The sequence below is a fragment of the Podarcis raffonei genome, chromosome 13, assembly GCF_027172205.1.
Source record: "Podarcis raffonei isolate rPodRaf1 chromosome 13, rPodRaf1.pri, whole genome shotgun sequence".
Lineage (NCBI taxonomy): Eukaryota > Metazoa > Chordata > Lepidosauria > Squamata > Lacertidae > Podarcis > Podarcis raffonei.
Window position 1 is genome coordinate 47910347 of NC_070614.1, and position 15431 is coordinate 47925777.

General features: G+C 38.4%; 1 protein-coding gene across 1 annotated transcript; it reads right to left on the reverse strand.

The window, feature by feature from the left end:
* Positions 1–3494: 3494 nt before the first annotated feature.
* On the reverse strand, positions 3495–12043 carry LOC128399185 (vomeronasal type-2 receptor 26-like). The gene is made up of 6 exons (XM_053360434.1): positions 11871–12043; positions 10116–10407; positions 8920–9786; positions 6920–7147; positions 5705–5831; positions 3495–4396 (listed from the first exon to the last, which is right to left on the reverse strand). Exons 1-6 carry the CDS (start codon positions 12041–12043, stop codon positions 3495–3497), a joined length of 2589 nt encoding a protein of 862 aa, XP_053216409.1.
* Between the last annotated feature and the right edge of the window lie 3388 nt (positions 12044–15431).

Genomic DNA, 15431 nt, shown 5'->3' on the forward strand with positions numbered 1-15431 from the left:
GAAGGTCCAGCTCTGAGGACCATCTGGAGGTTCCCTCACTGTGAGAACTGAGATTACAGGGAACCAGGCAGTGCGCCCTCTCGGTAGTGGCACCTGCCCTGTGGAATTCCCTCCTATCAGATGTCAAGGAAATAAGCAACTATATTACTTTTTAAAGACATCTGTCTTTAATGTTTTTAATGTTTAATTCTGTTTTGTGTTTTTAATATTTGGTTGGGAGCCGCCTAGAGTGGTTGGGGAAACCCAGCCAGATGGATGGGGTATAAATAATAATGTTGTTGTTGTCAAAATCACTTGAAGGACCATCTACAAGGAGATTTCCTAAAAAGTCATTCAAGATCCCAGTATATGTGGTATTTCCATCAGTGTTGCTGCCTCAGGCTGCCTTCTTCACAAGAGTTTGTATGTTTATGCAGGGGTTGTGAAGCTTTGATACCTCAAAACACTTTGTGCAAGGTTAATCAGACTTAGATTCAGAATCTCCATTTGTAAGGCAGGTCTAAAACGAGCATGTATCCAGAATAAAATTATCACAAGTCAGTAGAAACAATAAAATTCACTTTCACTTCTTTAAGCGTTTTTGCTTATCTGCCATGAAATCTGAGATTCCATTTTTTGCTTTTATCAAATCTGTCATGAATGGTTAATTCCTCAGAATAGGAGGGGATCTTTTGATCAGCTTTGGACAGTCTTGTTATGACACTGCCCATACATTTAAGTTGTCCATTATGTGAAGTGTCCTGGGCCCCCCCTCCTTTTCCCGCTTTAATTTTGAGCAGTTTGGCTGCTGGGCTCTGGGTGAAGGATTTTACCTCCCTCTTGTTGCCTATCACTAACGTCTCCTGAATAACATACAAGGAACTTGTATTTGAGGATTGCAGGGGCTTTCATGAACTTCTCCTGCTGTTTGTCTTTGATCACTGCAGAAGGTGGCTATATTGGCAATTCCGATGGGCTCCACCTCTCCTTGCCTTTTCTAGCTGCTGTGGGAGAAGGGCTTTCCTCTGTGCTCCCTGGCAGTGATTGCTCAGAAGGAGTTCTCTGCCACACACATATTTTGGAGGCACAGAGTTCTGCCCCTACCTGGTGCCTGTGTCTCCCTGCCTTTTTCCCCAGGAGATATTTTCTGAGTGCACAATTTATCAGGTAAAGCAGCATGATTAGAACTTAGAAAAGGAGAACTGTGTAAGGGAGAAGGGACAGAATTAATTAATGTTCACATTAATTGGGGTGTTTGGTTGTTCACAGAGGTGTCTGTCCTGAGAATCTTTCAAGTGTAAACACACACATGCACACACAACAGGAAACAAGTTTAAACTTCCTGCTATCTTCATATAGCCCAGATAAGTGCCTCTACAGGCAACAGGGATTCTGAGGACTTCTATAGCTCAACAGCATTAAGTGCAGGCTTTGCATGCAGAATGTTCTTGGTTTGATCCCAGCCAGCTCCCCACTGATTTCTCCAAGTTTGATTCACCAGGGCATTTTTGTTCTTCATAGGACTTTGACACACCTACTTTTCATCTCTTCCTTTATCTTTTCACTTCACTTGATTTAAGAATTGTTCAAATCCTCATATTTCCAACAACAACAACAACAACACCTGAAGGCAGCCAACAGAATATTAAAATACAATGGTCTATTAAACTTTAAAAGCTTCCCTAAACAAGGCTGCCTTCAGGTGTCTTCTAAAAGTCTGCTAGTTGTTTTTCTCTTTAGGTTCATCATCAGTGTATCCAGACCTATGAAAGCTGCAACTCTGTACACTCTGAACTTCAAATAAGTTCCATTGAACTTGAGAGACTAGTAGTACATTTAAGCAGGGATATTTTTAATAGAAACAGTGTGAAGGGTAAAGTGTTTTGGAACAAAATGCCATTGAAACAACGTGCACCGTGAAGCCTCCTCTGTAATGCAGATTTTTTTCAGAATAGACATCAAGTCTTTCCATTTCCCTAATGCTTATCCCCAGCACCTGATGGCGTGAATTCTGGAGTTTGAAAGTCCATCACATTTTGCTATGAAATGAATCAGTGCAGGGTTTGTTATTTTAATTTTAATTTTAATCGTCATCATCATCATCATCATAAAAGGAAACAATATGTATCCACAAGGGAAGAAAATCTTTTAGAAACTGGAAGACAGGCTTTGGCACAGCACTAGTTATCACTGTGCATTCTCACTATGGGAGACCAACCTCCATATTTACAGTCTGTAATTTTCAAAAAATGCAAGAGTCCGGAAGTGATTAAATAGAACTAAAAAGATTTTTTTAATCTATTATTTAAATGATTCTCTGTGAACCAACAAATTTATTTTCTTGAAGCACATTTTGATATGACTCTTCAGCCAAAAGAAATCTCTCAGATCAGTTTATGTCAGTGATAATCTAGGGTCAAGCCTAGGGTTCACAAACTAAAATACCTTTAAAAATGAGAAAGGAGATTTGGAGGGATGTGGATGCCAGGGAATACATTGAAAGGATGATGATGGTGATGATGATTAACAGGCATATCTAATGCTTCCAATAATGCACAAGACTAAGAATGTGATTGAGAAAGAGGAGTGCCCAGAGTGAACCAGGATGGTTTTTTAACAACTCAGATATTTATAGATTCAAGCATTTCTTTGTCTCTCTCTCTCTCTCTCTCTCCACCCGCACCAGACCTCCCGCACCAGCAGATAAATATTAAAAATGTGACACTCCCTTCTCTGAGGTTTGCAATCTAAAAGGCATAACACAAAAGGAAAGGGGATTTGGAGGAATGTAGAGAGGGAAACACTCTTTCTGTGGAACCTCAAATATTCTGTGATGTGTGCTCTTTGAAGAAAACTTCATAAAATACATAAAAGAGCTGGGAAGCTATCCCACCAATGATGAGGCCACCTGGCTGGTATCACTCATGTGGAAAAAGAAATGGATTGTTCACTGAGCACCTCAAAGTATCTTCTGTGCAGTCAACCGGGGATTTCAGAAATATCAATAGCCACAACATCATAGCCTCCCAGCTTTTCTAAAAATGCAGACCTTCCTGTGCTCATCCTTAGCTAGAGCTGGCTATTACTGGTGATGCCAATACAGCTCTACAAGAGACCCCCGTGAACTGTTTTTGAGAATCGAAAGATTACAAAAACATGTTATGAATAGTAGATGAGAGTGCTGAAATTCTGATTTAAATTCTGGTGAATACCGGGGGTGGGGGAGGTCAGAAATGAAACTGATGAGGTATAATTGGCTGTCTCTGCTCCTATTTCCAGCTATCTAAGGCATTTGAGATTATTTTTAATGGCTTTCAGACTTTTTTTTTTTTACTTTTCTAGAGCCTTCGAAAAAACATCTCTGGCTTTGATTAGGTACACCTTGCTCACAGGTCCTCCTCAAGTTAACAAAAATCCCACCACTGAATCCAGTGTCACTTCTCCCATAACCACAGCCTTGGATTCATGCAGGAATAAAAATTTCATTAAAAAATAGGGGGAAATAAAAGAAATTTTTACATCCTTTTCCTTATTAGTTGTTCTCTACTGTTTAGCTGAGGCCTCAGCAAAATGATGTAGCATTTGGGAGCAAAGATGCAGCCCAATAACCCAGCACTGGAGGTCAAGATGGAGAAGATCTCTACAGCCACCATGTATTTTCCTTTTGTGCTCAGATAGGTTGGAACAAAAGAAAGCCAAACACTGCAAAACAGCAACATGCTGAAGGTAATAAACTTGGCTTCATTAAAACTGTCCGGTAATTTGCGAGCTGCAAATGCCACAATGAAGCTGGCAATGGCCAGGATGCCCATGTAGCCCAGGACACAATAAAACATGGCAACAGATCCTTCGTTACATTGCACAATGATTTCTGTGGTCACAGAGTGCATATCTAAATCAGGATATGGGGGAGTAGTTGCCAACCACAAAGTACAAATATTTGCTTGAATAAGACAAGAGGAAAGGACAATGGAGTAGGCCAACCTTTTCCCCACCCATTTCTTTATGTTTGACCCTGGCTTAGTGGCCATGAAAACTACAACAACAGTGACAGTTTTGGCCAAGATGCAGGAAACTGCCACAGAGAAGATCATGCCAAAGGTAGTTTGTCTCAGAAGGCAAGTCGCTATCCCAGGTTTTCCAAGGAATAGAAAAGAAGAGAGAAAGCAGAACAGAAGGGAGATGAGGAGAGTGTAGGTGAGGTCTCGGTTGTTGGCTTTCACAATGGGAGTATCTTTGTGCTTCACAAAAGTACTAAACACTAAAGTTGTAACAATGGAAAAAAACAAAACAATTGAGGCTAAACTGATCCCTAATGGTTCTTCATTTGAAATGAAGTTTAGAGTTTTGGAGATGCATCCATTTTTGTTCTTGTTGGGATATTGATCTTCTGGGCATCTGAAACAGTCATCAATATCTGAAAAACAGAAGTAGGTCAGATTCCAAAGACAATATTATATTATGCTGAGTTTGCTGAGTATATAGCAGTTTAATCACTTTAATATTTCTCTTTTTTAGGTTATCTTAATGTGAAACTGGGACGTGGGTGGCGCTGTGGTCTAAACCACAGAGCCTAGGGCTTGCTGATCAGAAGGACGGTGGTTTGAATCCCCACGATGGGGTGACCTCCCGTTGCTCAGTCCCAGCTCCTGCCAACCTAGCAGTTCGAAAGCACGTCAAAGTGCAAGTAGATAAATAGGTTCCACTCTGGTGGAAAGGTAAACGGTGTTTCTGTGCGCTGCTCTGATTCGCCAGAAATGGCTTAGTCATGCTGGCCACATGACCCGGAAGCTGTCTTCGGACAAACGCCTACTCCCTAAAGAGTGAGATGAGCTCGCAACCCCAGAGTCATCCGCGACGGGACCTAACGGTCAGGGGTACCTTTACCTTTACCTTTAATGTGAAACTAAATTATTCTATCTTCATTGGGGCTTACTCTCAAATCTATGTAGAAAGTATTGCACCAGGAGTATTTGTTTTACTAATTATTCTTGAGAGGATAATGGCGTCAGCAGAGAAACATTTGCAAATCATTCCAAGCAAAGTACAGTGGTACCTTGGTTTTTGAACAGCTTAGTTCTCGAACAACTTTGAACCCAAATGCTGCAAACCTGGAAGTAACTGTTCTGGTTTGCGAACTTTTTTTCGAAAGCCAAACGTGCTACATTTTTAGTCCTCTGCTTCCGATTAGAGTGTTCCTCTTCCAGTTGGAGTGTTGCATTTCTGATTTGAGCCCCCCGCTTCCGATTAGATATTTGGAGCTTATATTTGGTGCTACTGTTTTTGCTATTTATTTAATTTTTTTGCATTTTTGTTTGTGTGGTTTTCCCATTTCATTTGTTTTTGTGACTGTGTAGAACCCAGTACAGCTACTGATTGATTTATTGCATGTGTGACTGTGGAAATGGATAAAAGCTGCAAAGTCAAGAGAACCATTAACAGAACAACAATAGAGGTAGTAAAATTCATGTTAAATTCCTGTTTTAGAGTTGTTTTTAAAAGTCTGGAGTGGATTAATCCATTTTGCATTACTTTCTATGGGAAAGTGTGCCTTGGTTTTGGAATGCTTTGGTTTTGGAACGGACTTCTGGAATGGATTAAGTTTGAGAACCAAACTTAATGTAATATATATATATATAATTTAACATTTGTAAATACAGTATTAGAAAACAAGCCATATTAACACTTTCTAACAAAAAGAAAATATGATTTCATTGTCATATACCATTTTGGTTTGAAATCTTGCCTTCTGGACATGCGGCACAATCGTAACAGCAAAATTTTTCGCCTTCCTTCCTTTTCTTCTGATAACCAGGGAGGCAGTGCTCATTGCAAAGAGAAATAGGAGTCACCTATCCATATACAAGAAAGGAGTCTGAGTTGAGGCTTTTCTGTTTGATGGACAGTATTAGGATCAAAATACACCAGAACACTGGTATCTCTGGAAACAATTATGTCAGTTAGAAAGTTTTGTAATGTAATGTCAAACTAGAAAAATATTTGACACCTATTCCCACACTGAATTGTCTTTATGTTTGTGTAGAAAAATATTGTCTAAGACAGCATTTTGTGTAATAAGGATAACCTTCTTTAAAACACATGGTTTTACAATATTAATTATAGATTTTGGGAGGAAGTACTGGATTATATAAACGTAATTGTGAAAAAATAACAATAAAAATCAGAGAATACTATTATTTTGAACTAACTACATGCATAGTGTATAGAATTTGACAAGTAGACAACATGAATGGATTATCCTTACCCTTCCTATGGCCGAAAGACTAATATTGCTGCATTGGAAAGATTAATGTACGACTCCATTTATTAAATGGACTGAAGACCTAACTATGCCTACCATGTATGAGTGGATTGTTTCTAGATGTCGACTTTAAATAGACATCTGTAATTAAACTTGGAACTCATTTATACAAAATACACTAGCTTTAAAAATGCAATAGTTAACTGTTAACAATTGTTGTAGTTATCCATTATATCCCCTCCCCCCCCTTTAAAAATGCAGTTGGTTAACTGTAAACAATTGTTATAGTGATTTACTATACCCCCGTTCCCCTTTCTCATTTTCTTATTTTCTTTCTTCATTTTTTAAAAAGACTTTTTATATGTGGTATTTAAATTTGCGGGGGTGGGATGATTTGCCACTTATGCAATGCAAATAGAGACTACCCACTACTGGCTCACTAATACATTTTGAAATGCCATATATAAATGAGGTACAGATAACAACTACATTAAATATAGCATTGGGTTCTTTTCTTTTCATTGTTGCACCTAATCCTTCAGTGTAGTAGATGGCCACATTATTCCCATGACCCTGTCCAAAAAAGACAGATTGTATGTAAAAAGGAAGTGATTATTCTGCCAGGCCACATCTATGTAGCTAATGCAGGGGATAACAAGAATGACCAAGGTTCTGGACCTGGTTAAAACCTTTGTGCCACATGATCATGTCCTCATGAATGATGAATTTCTTTCCTTCATGAGCATTGTCATCCACCTGCCCAGCTTTAATTCGGAGGAAGGACCTGTTTGGGAATGTGACCATGTTCATGATGTCAAATCCACCTTCCATTTCCCTTTTAGCAGTGAAGGTCATGGATTCTCCAGCTGAGTTGTTAAAGGAAATATCACCAAGAAAAGGGTGAAGCTAATTGAAGGATAAAAAGACGAAATGAGAGGAAGTAAAGCAGATTTTGCACATAATGCCATGATTTTGAAACACAGTTCTTTACTAGTATTGTTTACTAGTATTGTTTCTCAATAACCAAGAATGAAAAATCATCAATTCTGCTATAGTTGATATTGTTACAGAAGCCCAACACCTGTTTCTCTCTTTGCCAAGCTGTGCCAAAAGCGCATGGGATCTCAGGTGCCCACACAGAGTCTGTGTCCCTTTGAAGAACAGAAGACACAGCGGAGGCTGTCGTGCTTCAAGAAATGTGGTTTATTCTCCTGTTTTCACCCTCAGTCTTTCATCATATCACAAAAAAACTCAAATCCTAGCATTTATTAATGTTAGTGTTTAGGTGGACCCCCACCCCAGTTCTGTAACAATATTAACTCCATAATATGCAAGATGTTTTCACTACCCGCTAAGTTCTATAAATTGGTGGAAAGTTTGGATCTAAAATACTCCTGGAGGTTCAAACATGAGTTAAAATAGATTACACCTATTTCTCAGAACCAAAACTATTTTAAGTAGCATTTGAATAGATGGTTTGAGTAGATAGATGGCTATCTACAGATTTATTGGGGAGAATACATGAGACACAGTTCCTACCAAACACAATTTTGGACCACAATCTGATTTTACTTCAATTAAAACTAGAGTGGAAAGTAGGAATAAGAAGATGGAATTTAAACGAATCACTATTGTATGATGAGAAGATACTAGAAGATGCAAAAGAAACTTTGCAAGAATTCTTTAAATTTAATAAAAAGATTCAGAATCGTGAATAATTTGGGATACTAGTAAAGCAGTCATCAGAGGATAGTTCATAAAACAAAATGCTATACAAAGAAAAGGGTGAGGGGAAAAATAGAATATTGAATGATTTTTTTTAAAAAAAGGAAAAAGAATTAAATAGAAATCCAAAAAAGGAAAATATAAAAACAGAAATTAAATTATTAAAATCGGAATACCAAACAAAAATTGAACAGGAAATGGATTGGAATTTGGAAGCAAAATAATTTCAAATTTGCTAATAAACCCGGCAAATATTTGGCTTGGAAATTAAAAAAAATGAAAAATTGATAAATAGGCTAAAAATAGGAGAAAAAATTATAGATGACCCAAAGACAATAATGAAGGAATTTGTGAAATATTATGAAGAGTTATATAAGAAAAAAGAAGAAAATAAAGATATAGAACAATATCTAAAAAGAAATCAAATAGTTGCCAATATAAAAGAAAAAATAAGAGTTAAATATCCCAATAACTTTACAAAACATCATAAATGTAATGAAAAAAATGAAAACAGATAACATACAATGAGAATGTTTGGAAATAATTTTAAAACCTCAACTACTTTTTCTTCTCATATATATATATATATATATATATATATATATATTCTCCTTTTCCTTTCCTTTCCTTTCCTTTCTTTTCTTTTCTTGTCTTTTCTATTCTCTGTTTTCTTCTTCTTCATAAATTGCATTGTTATGTGTATTGTTAGGTGTACAAGGTATTTTTGCTTCAGTTGCCATCATTTTCTTTTTTGTTACAAACAAAAACAGAGAGTGTTGTATAAATGTTGTATAAATGTATATTTTTAAAAATAATAAAGATCAACATGGGGGGGGTGTGCAAGATGTTTTCAGTGAATAAAACATACCATTCCAGATGAGAACCTGGAAATTGTCTTATATTATACTAATGGACGCAATGTGCTATTTTTTATTTTTTAAAAAATACATTACCTGCCAAGCCTGAAGTTCTTGAAGTTTGAACATTTTATAACCCCTCCTTGTTCTGTGCCTGGACCTAGTTAAATAAATGTCATGTAAAGCATGAGCCACCACATGCACAGCATTGTAGATACTGTAGCTGTGACCAGTCATGCGCCTTTCAAAAATTGGATCTGGAAGGCTTTCCAGGTTTTCCTCTCCGGTACATTGTTCACTGATGTCCACGAGGACACTGGGGTTTGGAAAAGTACAGTCAAATGCTTGCTCCCAGAAATCCTTCAGAAAACCATCTCCATCTCTACCATCCATTTTTATGCTCTGAAGAAATTCCTTGAACCCAATAATTGTATTTGAGTGAATTGTGAAGCAAATGGCACCTTGGAAGAGATCAAGATCCCAGGTCCTTTGAATCCCCAACAATATGAAATCTACCTGAGTTGTTATGATCCAAACCTTTCTAAGTGATGATCTGTTCACATTTTCAGGATCTCGCAGAATGACATTAGCTGTCAGCCATATAGTTGCCATAGATTCTCCATAGATGATGATTGTATTGGCCTTGTCATCAGTAAGATCTGTATAATGACTCGACAATGAATCACACAATTCATTCCACATATCAAAACGGGGTAATTTTGGGAGACTTTGTGTGAAGGCTGAACACATTCCATTTTGGGAAAGCAAAGGTTCCATAGTCTGCAAGAAATTTTGTCCGCTCTCATCATCCACAACAAAGAGTCCAACCCATGTCCACCCAAAATACTTAAGCAGGTTGATAATCCCCATGTATTGGTGGGCTTCATTAGGCACTGTGCGGTAGAAGGAAGGGATGCGACTTGTATCACTGTCCTCTTCAGTGGGAAATGAACCATAAGTGAGCTAAAGGAAATTGTACTCATATTACAGAAGGAAATCAGAAGAATTCTATTTGAGTATATGCTTGTTTATTCAACAAATAGTTGAAGCAATTGGTAGTTTCTGTGTGAGTTAAATTCAGCAACCTTTCTAGTAAAATTTTCTAGTAAAATGGGAACTATCAAAAGGGCATTTTGTGTTCTTTAGGGCTAAAAAATGTCCAGGCCTTAGACACTAATATGAGCATCTTGAATTGGACTCATAAATGAATGGGACCCATAAATGGATTCATAAAGGAACAGGAGAAGTGTAGATCGTGGAAATTAACATATCACCACATTCACAAACCCCACCTGTGGAATCTTGTAGAGGGATATGGTGTCAGCCATATGGAAAGAAGTGTCATAGCTAAGTCCCCCGATGATGGCTATGAGGTTTTTCTGAGTGTCACATTTGTAGTTCAGGATGAAACGATGTGATTTGAAGAGCAAGTCAAGTGTGGTACGATAGGTCATCTTTGCATCAAAATAGCTGTCATAGATATGGAACCCAAGAGTGATATTGGGCAATATCTTGGGGTTCTCGTTTACCTCTTCTACAGCAAATGCTAAGGCAAGGACATGCTGGTAGAATTTTGTCATCATACTGCACATAAAGTGAATTTTTTGAAAATTTCAGATGGGAACTGTAACATACATGTCAACCTACAACAATAAGAGTCAGTTCTATCTCAAACTAATTCAGATTGAAATAATATTATTGTATATGTTTTTTCTTAGCTATGGAACAACAGTCATTAGAAAATGTATGTTTCATCAGGACAGTTGTATACTGTACAGTATTCTGACACACCTGCTGTTAATCTCTTGATTGACCTATAAAACTCATTTGATTAAAAATAATAATAATACTTTCTCTTTTAGTAAAGGTAAAGGGACCCCTGACCATTAGGACCAGTTGTGGACGACTTTGGGGTTGCGGCACTCATCTCACTTTACTGGCCGAGGGAACCGGCCTACAGCTTCCGGGTCATGTGGCCAGCATGACTGAGCGAACTGGAGCAGTGCATGGAAACATCATTTGCCTTCCTGCTGGTACCTATTTATCTACGTGCACTTTGATGTGATTTTGAACTGCTAGGTGGGAAGGAGCAGGGACCGAGCAACAGGAGCTCACCCCGTCGCGGGGATTCAAACTGCCAACCTTCTGATCAGCAAGCCCTAGGCTCTGTGGTTTAGACCACAGCACCACCCGCATCCCTTTTCTCTTTTAGTAGGTGATCACAAAGGAGGTGTGTTCCGGCCGATAAAAGCTGCAGTTCTATATATGCTTAATCTGGATGTAAGTCTCAATGAATTCAAAGGGACTTATCACGTAGTAGACTGTAGCAGAAGGGTCATCCCATTGAGTTCAATGGTGCTTACTGTCAGATAAATGTGTATAGAATTGAAGCCTTACATGTCTGGCTCCAACACTTAATTTGTTTGTTTTAATCCAACTGAAATCCTTTTCAAGATACAGGAATATATTTTTTTTCATCTTCACTAATCAAAAAGGCAGCCAGAACTACTGTGAGGAAATTTTGGTTCATTGTCACAATTGGTCTGCAACCAATTATGAAATTGAGATTCATTCTTCTAATGGAAGATTTATTATTATTATTATTATTATTAATAATAATAATAATAATAATAATAATAATAATAATAATAATAGCCAGTGTGTGGTGTAGTGGTTAAGAGCGGTAGACTCGTAATCTGGGGAACTGGGTTTGTGTCTCCGCTTCTCCACATGCAGCTTCTGGATGACCTTGGGCTAGTCACACTTCTTTGAAGTCTCTCAGCCTCACTCACCTCACAGAGTGTTTATTGTGAGGGAGGAAGGGAAAGGAGAATGTTAGCCACTTTGAGACTCCTTCGGGTAGTGATAAAGCAGGATATCAAATCCAAACTTTTCTTCTTCTTCTTTAGAGAAAAACAAAGTTTCCTACACCAGCTCTTAGGTGTCAGTGATAAGAAATTCCCTATCGCTGGCTTTACAGTCTAGAAGACCTGAAGGAAAAGTTAAGGGGATTTGGAAGGATACAGAAGGTGAGGGAAAACCCTTACTGTGGAAGTTCAAACATATTCTCTGAAGGGTGAACCTTGAAGAACTCTTCATAGAAAGTATAACAGATCTGAGAGGCAATCCCACCAATAATGAAGTCACCTGGCTGATACCACTCGTGTGGAATTGGAAATGGATTTTGAATGGGGCACTTCATAGTATCTACTTTTCCCATAGTAGGAAACAACAGAAACAGAAAGACCAATAGCCACCACATCCTGGCAGCCTATCTTCTTTCCACATCCAGATTCCCCTTTGTCTATCAGTTACAGCTGACTGACTTAAACAGATTGAAGTGGATGATGCCTGGGTCTGCCAATACAGCAGCATAAGGAAAATCCACAAGTCTTATTTTAGAACCAAAGCATGACAGACACATTCCTTAAATGTCACCTAAGAATGCTAACACTCTGATTTCAATTCTGACCTACAAATAAGGGAGGAGAAACATATAAAATTGATAGAGCCCTTCCTTTCTCATGCCCCCACCCTTCATGGTACAGAGACTTATTTATTATAATCACTTCAGGCTTGCTCATTGTCTGATTTCTAATTGTTTCCTCCATTGGTGAACAAATTATAGTGATTTGGAGAACTGCAAAGAAAGAGAACTTCTTCAAAGCTTTAGCTCAAAGGGGCATTTCTTTTTGTAAGAAACATTGGGTTGCGTGTTTTTCTGAAGTCTGTGCACATGTTACCTCTGTTCCTTAGTGGCACAAAAAGTGCCAATTTGTTTACAGTTTCCATTGGAAGCAAAAACCACAGGGAAGGTCAAAATGAAATAAATTTCTTGGGCATTACAAAGCAACAAATCCCAAATTAAAGATCACCGCCAAACTCCAGGTTTACCAAACCCTGGACAGCTCACATTTCTCAGGAGAATAGACATGAAGCACAATACAGTTGTGTCATAAAGGTGAGGGGACCTACAGGGCAATCATACACAAAATAAGCTGATGTAAAATTAAATCACACAGGGATAAAGTACACTAGATGCAAACTCAGAACTTGACTACTGTTGGCAGAGCTGCCCAAACCCTAGAAAAAGGAAAATAAGCCCACCTCTAGTATAGCCAGTCAAGAGACAGGTTTGTGTGATACAAAATCTTTATTGATAATAGAAGTAGCAAAAGCATTCACAATAATTCACTGCACAGAAGCACATGGTTTCAACAATGTTAATTCTTAGATAATAACGTTGGTTAACATAAGCATTTTAGCTACGAAGCTAAATCCTGACTTGGGGGTGGAGAGGGATGGCGGCCTGCCTCAATATTGGGGGATGCATAGCCCCCTGTCCAGAAATATTGAGAGGGCTGAAGCCCTTTCTGCCCCCTATATTTGGTACCCCTGTCCCTCACCATATATCCCAAAACCAAATCCTAAAATGGTTCTGATCCTTCTCAACCTATTTCACCCTGCCACTGACTGGACACTCCCTCCCACATCCAACTCCAACTTCCTTAGCACTTATTCAATCACTATTCACTTCCAACATCCCAGGCACACCCTCTCACATCCTAATACTCATCTAATATGCTTGTCTACATATTTAGCACAATACAAATTAGAACAGACTAGTTTGAAATAATTCCTTAAATATGTCTCTATATCAGAGCATCGCAGCCCAGTTAGATTGGTGGCATTTATATAAGAAAATCATTATTATTATCCCTGCTTTTATTTTCCAAACTACACATCATCAGCATTCTAGTTTCCTAGAGACCAAATCTTCACTGTCAGTCGAACAGCACTCTAAAATAAACCTGTCAAGTAAGAGAGGATTTATTTTCCCTTCTTGCCTTCACGAGAACAGCAAATATAACTCAAATGGAAAGGACCATTGTCTGCATGCACACATTTTGAGGTTTTCTACACACTTTGAGATATGCTACAATCAATCAGTATATTTTATGAAAGAAAACTAAAACAAATTTCCACAGAGCCAGAAAGATACACATTTCATTTTGTTTTGTGCCATCTCCTTGTATAACATAATTTCTCAGTTTTCTTCATACCAGGTCAACCACAGATGATCTTTCTAAACTTGATGATATTTTGAAAACTGCTCAATTTTTACTGCTCAAATTGCATCACAATACAGTTTTTCCTTTTTGCTAGTTTCCATGCCCAGGATCTATCACAGGACTTGAGCCAGTTACATGAACTTGGATTGGCATTGGAATAGCAGCAGGTCCACTATGGGGAGGCTGTAGTAAAATGACCTTTCATATATAACAAAAGCATGGAGAAAAATCACAAATGTTCTTTTTAATTCTTTCTCCTTATTAGTTGCTCTCTGTTGTTCAGCTTGGGCCTCAAGACAATGATGTAGCATTTAGGAGCAAAGATGCAGCCCAATATCCCAGCACTGGAGGCCAAGATGGAGATGATCTCCACCACTACCATGTATTTCCCTTTGGTGCTCAGATAAGTTGGAACAAAAGAAAGCCAAACACTGCAAAAGAGCAACATGCTGAAGGTAATGAATTTGGCTTCATTAAAACTGTCAGGTAATCTGCGGGCCAGAAATGCCACAATGAAGCTGGCAACAGCCAGGAGGCCCATGTAGCCCAGGACACAGTAAAACAGGATCACGGACCCTTCATTACATTGCACAATGATTTCTGTGGTTACAGAGCGCATATCTACATCAGGGAATGGGGGAGATGTCATCAACCACAAAGTACAAACAATAGATTGAATAAAAGAACAGGAAATTACAACAGAGTAGGTCAGTCTTTGCCCTACCCACTTCCTCATGCTAGACCCTGGCTTGGTGGCCATGAAAGCTACAACTACAGTGATTGTTTTGGCCAACATGCAAGAAACAGCCACAGAGAAGATCATGCCAAAAGCAGGTTGTCTGAGAATACATGTCACTTTTCCAGGTTTGCCGAGGAACAACAAAGAAGAGAGGAAGCAGAGCAGAAGAGAGACCAGGAGAGTGTAGGTGAGGGCTCGGTTGTTGGCTTTGACAATGGGGGTATCTTTGTGCTTCACAAAAGTGCCTAACACCAGAGTTGTGAGAAGAGAAAAAGAAAGAGCTACGGAAGCTAAGCTGATCCCAAAAGGCTCTTTATAAGAAAGAAAGCTCAGAGTTTTGAGGATGCATTGGCTTCTCATTTTGTTTGGATATTGATCTTCTGGGCATCTGAAACAGTCATCCATGTCTGAAAAGAATAGAAATAGGTCAGATTCGGAAGACAATTCATAAGCTTTTTTTGCCTTCCATATAAGCATGCTGATTCTTAGTGAGTAGGTGTCAATGTAACATTGTATTTTGACAGACCACCAGGCTCAATATTGCTATTATCAGTACCATTATGTGCCAAATATTCTTGCTGCTGCACCAATTTAGGTTTGTTGAAGAGATAATGGATGAGGCCCCACAGCTAATTATATAATTCATTATTTTACCATAACCCAATGCACCACTTTAACATTCATCAAACTTGGTCAAAGGAAACTTTTTGCTTTTTTTTAATGTCCTTCAGTGATATATCATATATCATCACTCAAACATTTCCTATCTTGAACTAACATCAATCTCTCCTGAATTT